This window comes from Myzus persicae, unplaced genomic scaffold (genome assembly GCF_001856785.1).
Source record: "Myzus persicae strain clone G006 unplaced genomic scaffold, MPER_G0061.0, whole genome shotgun sequence".
Taxonomy (NCBI): Eukaryota; Metazoa; Arthropoda; class Insecta; order Hemiptera; family Aphididae; genus Myzus; species Myzus persicae.
The window spans coordinates 513,459-530,468 of NW_019101213.1; the positions used below are offsets into that span (position 1 = coordinate 513,459).

Consider the following 17,010-nt stretch of genomic DNA (forward strand, 5'->3'; position numbering starts at 1 on the left):
TTGGCCCATATTGTACTTTTCTACATTCGAGAACGCCGTTCCTCATTCGAATTCCGGTTATATATATTATATTATTTTATTAATAATATTGTTCTGTTATGTTTATTACCTACACTATTAGTTATAACGTTCGGTATTGATTCTAGACGAGTTTATGATGGGGAAACAAACTAGATGTTATACTATGGCTGGGATTAATATTTTCCGCGGGCCACATTAAGAATTCGGAAAATTCTCGCGGGCCATAAAAATTCATAGTACATAGTAATTACTATAATATGCCGGTTGGTCAAAAGTACTTTATTTCTAAAAAAAATATATACACTTATTAATTATTATTTTTATACTGATAACGGAAAAAGTGTCAATAACTCTTCGTAAAATGTCCCACTGATATTGCTCAAGTATCTCACGTGAATTATTAGCTGAGATGTATCTGTAATATCACAAGATTCAACCAAGGCTATAGAATAAAAATCAGCAGTAGATAGATCTTGTTTCAATGGATTGTGATTATCTTTGGCCAGTACTTCAGTATTTCTCGTGTTAGTGGATGCTGATATTGGGATATAACGAAAAGTTTCGATAATTTATTTTTTATTTTTAAATAGTATATTTACAGATTGAAGCATACATCCTTTAACAATATCAGCATCTGTAAATGGCTTCATATGTTTACCTAGTATCAACGAAATTTGTAAAGATGTCTGTGCACATTTCAATAATATTCAAATTTACTTTTTAGGTTGTATTTTTTCAATTTTATGAAATTATAGTATTCAATTAAAGTCCAATTTAAAAAACAATGTACTTTTACCATCATATGCAAAAAAACATACGTATTTTTAAATTATTTTATAATCGTTCTGTCAGTATATACACACGAACTATATCATCAGCTAAAATTTGGTCGGTCTCGCTTATACCTTTATATATTCAAGATAGGCTGTAAATAGTACATATAAAACAGTATCGTTATGAGGTGGGTATTTAGTTAAAAAGTTATTTTTTTTTAACTTTGTAACTTAACTAGTTAGTTAATTTTCTAATCAACTTTTGAACGTAATAAGTTTAATTTACAGTTGAAACTCTTTAGCTTTTTTCAGTCGATTGCAAGTCCATCAAGTTCAACAGTTTTATTCGAATTTATCGATCTTGTGTTCTTAAATTAAACCATTACCTATTTTCGTTAACTTTTCCCCTTTAGTCGTTTTGAATGTTGTAGAATATTATATATAGGAACTTATATGGTCAGAGTCAGCCTTAAAGTGAAGCGTGGCCTGCGGCAATCTGTTTGAGGCGAGCCCTCAGAATATATAATTTCTTATAACTCAATGCCCAAAATGTCACACAATTGTCCCCTGTCTAAAGCCAGCTCTATATATGATTGTTGCGTATGGATATGACTGTATTGTGGTAGTGATACGGTTGACTTTAGGACTAATCGTTTGAAACTTTATCTTATTTTTGCCACACACGAATCGTATTTTTCATATTTATTATCATCCATTATTATTTATCAATATATATATATATATACATAGCTGTCAACAACAACCGCATGTCCGCATTGTCAGTTAGTCTCTCCATCCCAGCACATTATAATATGTTGTTGTTCACTCACCGATCGATGAAAGAACGGCCCACCGGAGATTACGCCCAAGTCCTCGTACGAGATGCAGTTGTACAACACACCGAACAAGCAGATGGTTTTTCTGCACAATACATATAAAGCGATGTGAATTAAACCGTAATATGTTTATGAAATTGACCATGTTTAATGTTTATCGTTTATGCGCACGTAGGTACATGTATAATATGGTTCTTTAAACGATTGGCAGGATTTTATTATTCGAGATGACTATCTATACATGATATTTTATTATTACACTATAGTTGGTCGAAATAGCCACATATATATTATATATTACATATCCGTTTTAATGATTTAAAATAAAAATACCTAACACGAGATCAATGATCTTAAGTTTTGAATTTTCCTAGACCTAGGTTAATGTGAATCTAAAATAATTCTACGCCTAAAGTACGTACATTACTATAATATTTTATAACAATAATAATATATCTTATACTTCGATGCTTTTCGAATCCAACGATACAAACTTCGAGGTGACACTTAGTAATAACAGGTAAAAGGTCACTTATCGGTTACCTCCGATCTTTTTTTTGCTAATATATAAACGACTTTTTAAAGTATGCTCTCCGAAAGTTGGCTGACCCGTAAGTTATCATTACCCCATTTAACCGATTTAATTATGTTGTACACGATGTGGATTATATGTTCATTTTTACACTCCTTAAAAAAATGTATATACCCCTTTCCAAATCATCTCTTGTCAGGATGACTCATTAACTCTTATTAGTTTCTTATTCGATGCATGAAGCTTTTTGTAAGAAATTTGACTCTCTCTCACTCTCTCTCTCTCTCTCTATCTCTCTCGATGATTGTTTCAGAATGATATGAATAGAATGTATTCAGAATGATGTTGATAAATTTATGAAATCTACCAAATTCTTTAGATCGTTCCTTAACATCGACAAATGGAAATCCAAGTTCTATATATTAGAATAGAGGCTATAATCCTATTACTTTTACCTATACTTTATCGACAATTTAGGACTCCCTTCATAATTTATATCGATATAAATACAAATGTACTGTATATATTATTTTGGCTTCGTGATCGCACAATAATTTTCTCAATATTCTCCTACGACCTACTGCAGCCGCGTTCTATAAAATCTGGACTATGCATGATATTATCATCATTTCGAACAACAGAGCACTGTCGTTTTTATAATACTGCATGTGGTAAAAAATACATAAAGGTGGATTAATTTTTTTTTTACCTTGTACGTTTCGCACAGTTGGCGGCTTTATTTTTTAGACTTTTCCGAGATTATGACGTAGGGGCGTACCATGACATATATATCAGGATCCGATATGTCACCACCAATATGTGACCACAACCATATACCTCGTGGCTAGTAATAACGTATTATACAAACCGCACATGCAATGTAATAATACCCGGCATAATATAAACCGAAATAATAATAATAACCACCGGTTAGCATGTAGGTACACGCGGGTCTTAGCCGGTATAATATTATATCGGACGTCTTATTTACGACGCGTTTTTGCGATCCGAACGGCCTTCGGATCGAAACGATTGGCGGCCGACTATATTATATTGCAACGTGATATATATATATGTACAAGGATCGTATATTATACATTATAATAATATATATACATTATAATATTGATCGCCTATTGTGGCCGGCCATATAGTACGTGCCCGTTTATTAAATCTCTCTCTCTCTCAAACTGTCTCTTTCTCTTTCTGTCTCTCTCTCTCTTTCTCTCACTCTCTGTCTCTCTGTCTTTCTCACTCTCTCACTGTCTCTATGTCCCTCTATCCGCCTGTCTCTGTCAGTCTCTCGTCCACCTCGACTCGGTCAGTCTTCTCTATCCACATGTGCCTATAATACGTGTACGTACCCACACGCATGCATCACGCGTGCGCGGCCCGTCTCGCGGTGTCGCATTCGATTTCGTTTGATTTCTTCCGTTGTTTTTACGACGTGCGGCGGTGACGTGACGTCACACTCGCGCGTACGCGCATAATATATAATAATAATAGTAATATTATAATATTATGGGCCGTGTTGCCAATGCGTCGAGACGAATTTCCATAACGAACACGGGCGAGCGCGCGCGCGCGTGTGTGTGTGCGTAGACAATGTGCGCGCGGGCTCTCTTTGAACTCAAACCCATTAGAAATGCTAAACCCGGCACTGCAATATATGCGTGTACCGTACAGGTCGTGAGCTGTTCTATACCTATACTGATGTGTAATATGTATGTATTATAATATGTACCTACACGGCGGACGAGCCCCGAGTTGGCGCGGAGGTAATTATTGAATATTTTATATTTTATTTGAAAAAAAAAAAACGATAACACTGTGGTGCGCCGACTAAGCCGACAGAAGAACGACGACTATACGATATATTATACAGGTACGGCGGAAGAAAAAATAAGAGATGGAAACGAAATTGTTTTGAAGAAAAAAAAATAGTCACAAAAGGCACGTAATTGAATATCGGTGACACCACACGAACGAGCGCGCGTTAATATTACATATTATTATTATTATTATTATTATATATGCGCGTATACAATATTATAATATTATGTTTTTAGAACGGGACGGTCGTGCGCGTGCGCGCGTACCTTCGCATGTACGCGGCCTGTAGACGCGCGCGCGCGAGACGAGGGGACCCCACGCGGGTTGACACCCATTCCGCGGCCGACAGCCAATGGCTCGACGCGGCCTTTTTCGCGAGGGGTTCTGCGAGAGGTGCCCCTGCGAAAAAACAAAAACACAAACGAAAAAGACGAAAAAGAATATGGCCGTTTGCCGCAAATAATAATTATCGCGTATACACAGAATAATATTATATTATATAGGTGCCGACCGCCGGCCGTACGCGTACAGTGTTATTACCATCATTATTATACCACCGTTGTGTGCGTGTACCTCGACGGTGACAATAATTTATAATATACAAAATATATAATATATAACGTTATTACCACTATGCGATGTAAGTACGCTGCAGCAGTCGCGGTTTTCTACACTCCGAAGTCGTCCACTGAATTGCTATTTGTTTTTTAAATATTATATTATTTGATTGAATAATACTAATAATAATAATAGTAATAGTAATACCTGTACGTCATAGTGTCGCCGTCGAGTGCACAAGCACTACATATTTCATGCGCGTACGCGTCGCGTCGTCGCACGAACGCCGACCGACGTTTGAAGATTTTCGTCCGTTTGTCGGAAAACGGTAGCCGCGGGCCGCCGACCGCCGCCGCCGAGTGCGTTCATCGCTCGTAACGACTCCGATATTACAGTACTATTACTATACACTTACCGCCGACGTACTTGAGTACAACTCTCGTCGTTATGCGCGTACTGGACTCGTTTTTCGCCGACATGTATCGACGTGCATAGTGCGTGTGATAACATAATATAATTGTTATCAAAATCATTTTCATCGGATCCGAACTTGGGTGGAATATCGTCCGCGCAGACGACCAGACATGTACTCGGCACATTACAACGGATTCACGTTTCAAGGTAAGATTGCACATGCGATGTTATCGTATTATTTTTATTTTTACATCATTCGGACCATTCGGTCACAGAATAGGTATTTAATAGTATTTCACCTATTCTGTGATTAGGCTTTACATAATATATAGCCATATAGGTGTATATTAGGTATACAGTAGGTTATAACATAGGGTTAGGCCATCGTATGTAGATACTCATAACTATTTATAATATGATAACATCCCCTATTGGAAATAACAGTTGGTTAAAACGTGCAATATAATAATATTGTATCCCGCGGTTTTGAACGATTACTGCCTTGCAGCAGCGTTTTTTGAACCTTTTTGTATCCCATGGCGAGTTAGGTATATAAATAATAATTATAGTATACCACCTGTTATACGTTTTAAAAATTTGCACGTGCCACTTAATATAAATAAATCGCTTTAAACCCCATTAATAAGAAAACTATAAATTATTTTATTAGGAATTAATGATTATTATAAAACGTGATAAATATAGCTAGGTATATATTATCATACCTACATATTATGATAAACTTTCATCACATAATTAGCAAAGTAGAACATTACCTAAATCATTATTATTTTTTAAATGGACAAGTGATTACCGTATGCCTACGCATGTTTATTACTTTAATATTTAATAATCATAAATTCTAATTTTTTTTTTAAAAAAAGCTTTTCTTTAGTGTATTATTTATGAAATTTCCGTGTACATTGACACACACAGGTACTATAGATTATAAGAATCACTTGGACTAAGTGATTCGATACTATTTTTAAATTTGTTTTATATGATCAAATAATATTTTTTTTTTTTTTTTTAAACCAACAACACGATTATACAATTTTATACTTTATAGTAGGTAACATCCGTTATATTTTAAACTATATTGCTATATATGCTAAAATACTATGGTTACTGTATAATTAAATATGTCAAATAAAATTATTATATTTTGTACCTTTTATTTCTTATTCATATATAAATTATAAAGTACCTAAGAATAGATTGTAAATTGTAGTGTTTTGCATACTTTTTTGTATTAATAACTGAAAAAAAACTCTTTATTTTGATACAGAAAAATTAACCGAAAATAAATTTTATTTTCATCAAAATATAGCCAAATATTCAACGTTCCTTGGAATGTTGTTGAGAGAGCGTATTTGAGGGATTAGAAAATTCAAGTCTTAAAATCCAATAGGTGCTAAATTAAAAATGTTTTAGATTAATAAACAATTAAAAATAAAAATAAGGTTTCATATATAGCATTTTAAACTAATGTTTAAATTGCTTATGACTTATCATGATATACTATAATTTGTGTCATATCGTGTGGTAACAAATTCAAATGCTTTAAGACAACTGCTCAAGTTTAAAAATTGGTTTTGTAGGTAAACTCAAATTTTTAAAACAGTTTCATAATTTCTGAGCAATGATGACTATACCTACTTATCGTTTGGTATATAAATGTTGACATTCTAGGACAGCATGGATAGGGTATGTGAAGTTGCCCCACCCATATGTATATTTTATTATCGTTATTAATATTGCCATTTGGCTAACTTACAAGTTCTAAAACGATTTAAGTTTTAATCAGATCCTCATATAACCCAGTGCTTGCGAACTTGGTAAGCGACTATCGGATATAATTAAATAGGCAGTATTCAGATGTATAGCGATCAAACTGCAACAGACAATTTATTATATTTTATTAAAACTGTTATCTAGGCCAAGGGCGTGTGAACCAGCTCGGTGGTACGTTCATCAACGGCCGACCATTGCCTAATGTGGTCCGATTGAAAATCGTCGAAATGGCCGCGGCCGGCGTGCGGCCCAGCAACATATCCAGACAGCTCAAAGTGTCACACGGATGCGTGTCCAAGATACTCAACAGATACCAAGAGACGGGCAGCATCCGGCCGGGCATAGTGAACAGCGATCACGTTCAGGTAATTATAGCATACCCAGTCGAATATCCGCAGTAACCGAGGGCACATATTTTACATGAACACACATTGGAATGGGATAGTTGTTACGTCATATTAGTTGCAATTTTACCTATATGTATTATACTATATTCTTAAGAATAAAAAAATGATAAGCAAACCCATAATATAATATAGTAATATTATATTTGCATACATGTATACGGGTATCTCGGAGTGTTTTCAGTCATCCCGCGGTCACGTCATAACTTACAATTTCCCATCACAAAATTCCACTATATTTGCAATTTTACTTAATAAGAAATTCGAAAATTAATTGTGGAAATTAATATTTAAACCAGGGCTTGGAACCTTTATGATTTTTTCGGTTTCAGTTCCAATTCGGTTCTTCAAAAAAATAAAAATTCGGTACCGGTTTCGGTTCCGGTTCTTAAAATTACAGAATTAAAGTTTCGGTTCTGGTACCGGTAAATACCGGTATTTAGAGGTATATATTTTTTTCAAAAAGCAAAAAAAAAACAATTATAAACTTCATTCATGTACCCATAGGCGCAAATCGGGAGGATAAGGTCCCCAAACTTAGTCGCAGCCCCCCCCCCCCCAAAAAAAACCTATGATATACAATTTTAAAATTCTATATTGCAATAGTCTGCTTGCCTTTAATATATTTAGTCCCCCAAGTCAAAAGTTGAAATTGCGCCTATGCGCATATAGCTATATAACTATCGAGATTTCGAGATAGAAGCAGTCTGTGCTCAACATTACACTATTACCACATTAATTGATTGGTTGTTACTTGTTTTTGTATGATAGGTATCATAGGTAGTAGGTACTATGATATGCTATTTTTAGTGGTGGACACTGCCAAATAACGACTATCGAATTTATTATTGTAAGAAACTATTCAGAAATTATATTTAATGTGTATATGTATACCATTATAATATTAATTATTAGTCCTTGTCACAATCTGATAACAATTTATACGGGTGTGTATTTTGATCGCGTTAATAATCATTTTATTAGACATCATTCATCAACTTAAGATACAAGACATTGTATCCAAAACTATTTATAAATTATAAAATATAAGGAAATAATCTTAACGATATGCTTTACAAACCAACAGGCAAATAACAATATTTATTATATTTATTTTGGTAAATGCTCATAGTTTATTGTTTCCTAGAACTGTTAGATTATAGAAATGTACAATTATAATTACCCGTATTCATTTACAACCAAATTTTAAGAATCAACTATTATTTAATAATATGTATTACCTGCCTAAATATATTAAATAATTAAATAAAACTAGAACCGAAAAAAACCGAAATTAACCAAAAAATTGTCTTCTGATAAATATCGGAACCGGTTCCTGTTTAGGTTCCTAGGAAAATCAAAAAAGGGTTTTGGTAAGGTTCCGGTTCCAACATTTTCAATAGGTTCCGGTTAAAATACCGGTATTTTTAATTTCAGTTCCAAGCCCTGATTTCGACCTTCTGGATTTTTACATCGATAGATCTCAGCTGTTTTGTAAATATTGGTTTTATTTAGGTATATAATATAATAATTAACGAGGATAAACCATAGTTTGTAAATATAATCATAATTTTAGATTCCGATTAGAAACATGATGTGTGATTTTTTTTATCATTTTTTGCTGTTCATAAAAATTTGAAATTTATGTAGATATCACATTTTTTCTTGGTCAAAACGCTTGAATATGTAATACAAGATTATTCATAAGTTGTTCAATTAGTTGTAAAATATCGAAAATATAAAAGCATATTTTTTTTTTAAGAGTTTGAAAATCGAATTTTAAATCGTATACTATTTATATTTGTTGATATTAATTTCTATAAGATGGATGCGTAATATGTTAAATTATAGCTATCCTACAAAAATAGTTTTAGACGATTATTAACTCACGCTGTTGTAGTTTTTCTTGCACGATGAGCCACGAGTATAAGAAAAACTGACATGATATTTTAAAAAATTGATGGTTGTTATTAATAATGTATATATATTATTTTTAGTTATTGGCTGTCTGGAAAAAAAACAGTATTGGTACTCCCGGCACGCGTATTACATACTTTTAAAGCGTTTATCATCGTGTATTTTATAGTATATACTCTGCATGTGAATAGGTTTTCATAGATTTTAGAGTCAGATTATATAAGATATAAGAATAATTATTTTTTAGTTTTAAAACTTATGCATCCGATATCCTACAGCTTTAAATTTTCAATATAGTTTATTTAGTAATTATTTTAAAATACGTATTACTAAAAAAATATATAACATTTTAGATAATTTATTATACTTATTTTCGCTCGGTCCATGATCTATAGTTTCGTAAAAACACGTTGGCAAATATATGCTTTTATTCCTAATTTCATAACAATAATTTATAATATTGATCAATAGATAGGTACATCATAAATAAATTGTATCCATTGATAAGCCGCATTTAGCAGGAAAATATGTAATAATCATCTTAATCTGACGTCTATTTATAGAAATTCATTCATTTTCTCGGGATTTTTTACGTATTATTTACGACTTAGATTTATTTAGATAGATTTAATGAATTATAAGTACTTGAAAAGTTAAATAACTATTTTAAGACTACATAATATAAAAATGAACGTTTTAACGATTGTGACAAAATAAGTTGTACAAAAATATTGTATAGGCACATTAATTTGTTTAAGGTCAGGCCGATTGAGAGGTTATCGAAATGTTATCTGGAGACTTTAACGGACACATAAAACATATAAATAATGTTTCGTTTTCGATCGTGAATATTATAATATAATAAATACCTACTATAATTATTATAGCTTCAGCGACGCGTGTTCTTGAGCGGAGACGCTATGATAAAAACAATAAAAACTTACTGCGTGAAGATAAATTAAAAATAAATTATTCTGTTAGCACGCGCCCATTTACATAATTATACAGTGTTTGAATTTAAATTATTGGCGAAACAAAACAATAAAGGCCAATAAATCGGGCCGACCGGCGTTGATATTACATTATGATGAAGACGTCGTCATCGTGTCTTCCGATTATTGCTCTAAGGGATTTCGGGACACATATTATGAAACTCGTACCTACATAATATAATCTATGTATATAATGTATAGCTATGGCTCATGAATATTTAGTAACTACACCTTTTTTTTCATTTTTTAATATTTATAATATACACGAAATTCCTGATCAATCATTTTAGCTGTTGGCATTTCTGTTTTTTTTTCTCATTCTTTAATAGACCCCCCACAACATGCGACGAGCCGCCTGCGCGCTATTAATTAATGGACCCCAAGTGTTTTGGTCCGTGTGTGTGTGCGTGTACGACACATTCCTCTTTCTCTCTCTCTGTGTTTTCTCCATCCTCGGCGGCATCTGCACCGGTGTTCGACGTCTTACCTGTTCGACACCAGACAACCCGGCTCCATCACATCGTATATACCTACTGCACGCGTGTGTATTATGGCCCATTGTTTTTTATAGTCGGTCGTAAAACATATTCAAAGATAATTTCGGCAACACGTCGTCGTCGTCGTCGTTGTTTCCCGCTCAGAATGTTGAGCCTGGAGTTATGGCTTCAGTTATCAAAAAAATAAAAAAAAAAATAAACAAAAACAAAACATTTTTCTAAATATATTTTGTGGAGAGTGGAGACTCATTATTATACTTCGTTATAATACGTCGTATCGTATCGAGATCTCGATGGATATCCACACATTCATCCTTCATACAGTTCAAACTCTTTTAGCAGCACTAGCTATTATATAAATGTTTTTTGTCGTCTGCTGTATATGATATATAATGTTTTGAACGTCTTTGAGTATACTGCATAAAATCCGAAACCATGTAACTTCATAGTCTTTTTTTTTCAAAATGAAAATAATATTGTACATCTTTGATACCTATATCTATAAATATAATATATTACCTTCTAATAAATAATAATTGTATGGTTTCTAGAAAAACTATCCGAAACGAATTTCGTATTGTCCGGAGGAAGTCAGAGATACCACTATCAGATCAGATCGTCATAGTAATTACTCAATCGACGGAATACTGTCAGGTAATATGATTTTTTTTTTAACTGATAAATACCTAATATAATGATACTATACATGTTATAAACGGTATTTTATTTTATAATATAATATTACTAGAATATGATTGACAAAGACAGTAAGGAACAGATAAAAAAAATATACAAATAATACTTTTGCAACCCAATAATATATATATAGCTAGTATAAAAGTGGCTTGGACGCTTGGTGAAGCGCCGTTGTACGCTCAATCTGTGACAACGCTCTGAGCGTACGTACCGGCCGTCGTTGCTAGTAATCGGATGGGTGGCCACCCGGGTTTTTAGCAACAAATCCTTGTCACACATCCATAATGTGTTCCAACTGACCGTTCCCCCCACACAGTATCAGGCTAATGACCTTAGTAGTTGAAGCCTTAGTCCAAATAAAAAAAAGTAGTATAATATCAATAAATATAAATAATGTGTTATTAGAATATTGGCACAAGTATGATAGTTTAGTTATATACATTATACATACTTATATATTCCTCGAAAGATAACTATATAGATTATATTTTATAATCGGTTTAATAATCATTTGTAGTTAACAGGTATATTCTGAATCTGATCAATTAACCATACATACATAATATATTATCACGATATATATGGTTATTACAGTAAGTTATTGTCACTCATTGGTCATTATAACCATGCATATTAAAAAAAATTTAACCACGTAATTATTATGAATTATGAACAAAAATCAAGAAAACTATAAAATGACAAGGATGAGTGATGATTACTTTATTTCGTATAATAAAATACCACGAGTGTCATTATTAATATACCTATAAACAAAATATGTATACAAATGTAATCATGCATTTTTATTAAAATATATTATAAATAGGCGGTGAAAAAAATATTTAATATTTTTCAAAATTTCACTTGGATACGTGGTTTACAACTGACAATTACACATTTATGTCGCTATTTCATAAGATTTAAGAATATTAAATGTGTAATTTATTATATTTACCTATTCAAATTGTATAAAATAACTTACGCATGTAATACGCGCGTATGTATAGCTGGATTATAAATTTGCGTAACCGCATTAATAATAATCACACAGACACACTCGCACACGCACACGCGCACATACTACTACAGTACACCCATTAGTAAACACACAAAATGTTAAATATATATATCATCAAATATAAAAAATTACATTAAACATAAAATTGCTCGTTTTATTCAAATTCAAATTTTCTCCACTTCGTAGTACGCATATTATATTTTATATTTATATATGCTTAGGTAAATTGTAACGAATTGATTTATGTTAAAATAGAGGAACTAGACACAATATTATTATATATATATATACATGCGTGTATAGCCGTACATACATTTACCTATAACTGGTACTGCAGTAGTAGGTAAAAGATATGAATAATGTGAATACATACGTTTCAACATAAATCATAAGGCTCACACACAACTCGTTAGAAATTATATTTTACGGGGATACGGGAAAGAAAACGTTTTCTCAGCGTATACAGAAAAATGCAATGTGTCCGTTGTCCGGGTATAGGTTACTCGTATTATTATAATGCCACTACATATTATATTATTTTGTAAATAATAAATAACGCTTCCATTTAACACACATTTTCGCGATATTAAGCTCACCGAGTGACTATATAGTATGTAATATATCAACATCGCTTGGTATCGATTTAAAATCTTAAACGTTCGCGTCACACCGCGGGTACCTAATACTTATTTATTTTAATACATATATAAGTTGGTACAACGTAATGGTATTTACCGGTAGGTATGTATAAGAGCTATGTCTACCTCTGCATACACGTACCTACACTAATAGTATCCGGTGACAATGCCAACCTATAATGATGGTTATATTTTCGGTCGCGCTACCGATGTAAGATCAACACCGTTTAACTTGTTTTGGCCGTCGGCCTGGAAATCTGAGTAAATACGATATTGGTATTATATACGACCAGCTACCTATATAATATATAATAATATATCATATCGAATCGACGACCATGCGACTGCAGGGTGCAGTAGCGTAATTGACCGCTTTGGACTACCTATATATATAATATATACATAGGACCGGCGATGATGATGATGATGATGATGGTGATAACAATAATAAAAATATACAATAATACGTATTATTATTATTAAGGACGATCGAAAAACTTCCATTAATCACTAGCGCACAACCATTATTACATAATAATAATATAATGTTGTGGGGGGTACAAAAGCGTTGCGTGCCACTATTGTCATCGGGTATCTCAGCAGCAGCTACTGCAGATCGCTGAAAAATCTTAATGATGGATTTCACGGCATTATATGGTTATTGGCTTCCGGAATACATCATTAAGCCCCCGCGCAACGATGCACATTATTGTAAAAATAACATCGGTGGCATTTCTCAAGACTTCGGGCGGCGGCGCGCCGGGGACACGTATATCGTGTTTTCTCGACTACGTCCCGCTGTTTCAAAATTGTATCATAAACATATATCATTCGGAAATGGACTGCTACTGCATTGTTGCCACGCTGCCAAAAACCGTGTTCTAATATTTTACCCGGGATTTTTTTTCTTTTTTCCTAGGGCAGGGGGTGTTCTTACGTAATATAAATTGTTTCTTTTGACGTCGCTAGTGTGGCCAGATTTTGGCCATTATACATCGTTTATATGGAATTCATTTCACACCAAATCATATATATATAAGTTATTGGCAAAATGGAAAGCCAAACAAGTAGATAATATATAGGTAGGTATATGTATAATAATACTTACACAGGTACTTACTATTCACATTACACTGCTGCCGGCCGATAATTTTAAAGGTAGACACTAATACTTGATCGAAAAGCACTATGAAATTTTTTTCAAATTATTGTTCTTAAATTAATTTTCAATGATTTCAAAACAACGTGCTGTGCCTTTTTTATGGTTGACGTTAAGTAAACGAGTTGCTAATTAGTTCCAAGTACTTATAAAGTTATGATAAGCTGTGGTACTACGCTATAATAGACAATTTGACATTACAATGTGATATCTTTTTATGTTAGTATTATTGAAATATTGAATCTTCAATTTTTGTAACAATAATTTCACCATTAAGACAATTATTTATAACCTGAATGCTGTAGGTTGCTTAGTAAATTACTCTTTTAGCCTTGTATGATATTATCATAAGCAACTAAGCAATTCCACAGGAATTTGTTATATTATCAAAACAAATTTTGCATTTCACGAGTAGGTACATACAAATAATACAATATAAAAACGTTATCGTAGATGTAATATAATAACATTAATAACTAATGGTGACTTCGATAATATTTTGATAAAGATTAACAATTTCGTCAAAATTAATATTTAGAAATTATAGAAACACTCCAAGTACTGAGCCGCGGCTTGTCAATTTCGAATGAAGAACTGCAACCCTGCAGTGCCCTCATCTATCATGGCACCTATATTTATAATAGGTTCTTTATAACAATTTATAAACTATAGATAGACGTGTATGAACGATTATTATAATATTATTGCTTATTCATGTATATACATGAATCACAAAAATGAATATCAACAATGTGTGAAACAATAATATTTGCGGTATCCGTCTATACCTATACAGTATTATAATAGTGCGTGATATTATGCCACGCGTTCACGTCGGCTATTGTCGGAACAAATATTATATTATATACCTATATGATATTCGCGAGTGGTGGTCGGAAAATCATGAAGTGACCTGAAAAATGAAATTACAATGAAGTGTCGACGGACTGTCGTGAACCGCACATTAGGCCCCAGCTGCAGTGCACGGGCACATTATAATAGCGCGGCACGGAGAGAAGGGCGTTCGGTAAGTTAATACGTCGCACCAATAGTGGTCGGCGCGAGATCGTCGCTGGATGCGTGTGATGTATAGACACATAACGTGAAATATGGGACACGATAATAACACACCTGTGTGCGAGAGAACATATCTGACGACAGCGACAATAATTAAACTAAAATATACGAATTAACCTTGAAGTTCCCTTAAAATAGAAAAAAAAATACAACACGATCGTGTTTACAAAATATAGTGAAAATCGTTACACGCGGGGTCTATAATTTTCAAACGCCACAGTATAACGCGCGGTTTTTGTACCAACTCGACGCCGAAATAATGATATTATTAGATATTAGAAACAATATTATTATAATAATATAATAATGCATGGGTAGGTACCCATATATTTTTACATAGCGTTCCTTACATATTATACGACGCGTGTGGGTCAGTGGCGGATCGCCAGGCGAGGCAATAACCTATAGGCGCACAGCCTCACCTCTGTATATTATAATAAGAGGGGAGGAAAGAAAAAATACAAACATTTTTCGTTTAAATATTTCTCCACGTTCGAACAATATTATTATTTACCTTTTTTTCATTATTTGGTAATTTTGACTAATTCTGCAAAGAATACAATACATTATATGAAATATAATAAACATTTTATAATTTATTGCGACCGTCGCGATGACACCTAACGTTCACGTCCCACCTCGAGTGAAGCGAAAAATATAAGATTATGATCGAATGAAGAAGAAAAATAATATGCTCAGAAGTCTCCGAATTCAAACAACTCTCATCACATCGATTATCATAATATTATTTTGATACACTTTGCATTTTCTGAAATATTATGCCAGATAAGTGGAAAAAGTTTTACCAGTACCATGAAGGTCCTACAAAATACAGTATGTATTCGATACCTAGGTATATTTTGAGGTTTGACATCTTCAGTTAATTCGTCAACAGACGATCAACTCATTTCCCCCCTTTGTTATACATTACATTGTTTTTATTAACATATTAATATTATACATTATGTATAACAATCATCAATGCATGTTTTCATCAATGTGCATTTATACTGTATGAACCTATAGTTTGAAGTAATGAAGTGTATATTATGCACTTTTCAAGAAATTTTTGCAATTCGGTGTTTGAAGTTTCTCATAAATCTTTGAAAAACAAAATGCTTACTTTAAATTATTGACAATAAAGTATAGGTAAATATAAGAATCATAAGAGTTAAGCTTAAATCTCTATTTTAGAATGTAAAAAATTCATAAAGCTATATCGTATAAAAATTGAGAATTATGCGAAAATTAGCATTTTAAATATTTGTTCTTTGAAACTCGTCACTGTACAGAATGGATTCCATTTAGCTTGCGGTGCGCTAAAAATCGATATTATAAAATAACATGTAAGATGCAACTCCTACAATTCCGAGCCTTCGTTGTGTTTTTTGAAATCACGATTATAAAGAAGTAGGTGTATAAGTGGTTTAATGTTGTGTCTGTACAGCTTTGAGAACATTTTTATTCCCCCGGAAATTTCGAAAATATCTGCCTCACCACTTGGTGTGGGTGTATTTTAATTATTGTATTAATTAAATATATGTGTTGGTTGCAGTTGTGACGATATAATAGCATAAGTTTATGCAACTATATAATGATGTTTCGCAAATTTACGCCGACAATATATTATTATAAGTAATAATTAGGTGACATTATAATGCAACTTCGGTAAAAATGGGCGAGCCCATCGCGTGGTTAAAAATACAAACTTGCTAATTTATTTCGCAATTCTCTCGGCTCTAACAATGCGTTTAATTAGACACGTGATAAGAAACCAGTCAATAGGAGAAAGTTTAGGTACGTACGGTTTGAATATTGCAGCAAATAGTAGGAAAATAATGCACTCAATTA

General features: G+C 32.8%; 1 protein-coding gene across 1 annotated transcript; it reads left to right on the forward strand.

Annotated features, from left to right (window-relative positions):
• Positions 1–3,645: 3,645 nt before the first annotated feature.
• LOC111028236 (protein gooseberry-neuro-like) lies at positions 3,646–11,227 on the forward strand (the record flags this gene model as incomplete). Its single annotated transcript, XM_022306790.1, has 3 exons — positions 3,646–5,174; positions 6,906–7,126; positions 11,123–11,227. Coding segments are annotated over exons 1-3 (363 nt in total), but the record flags the coding sequence as incomplete, so codon positions are not given.
• Between the last annotated feature and the right edge of the window lie 5,783 nt (positions 11,228–17,010).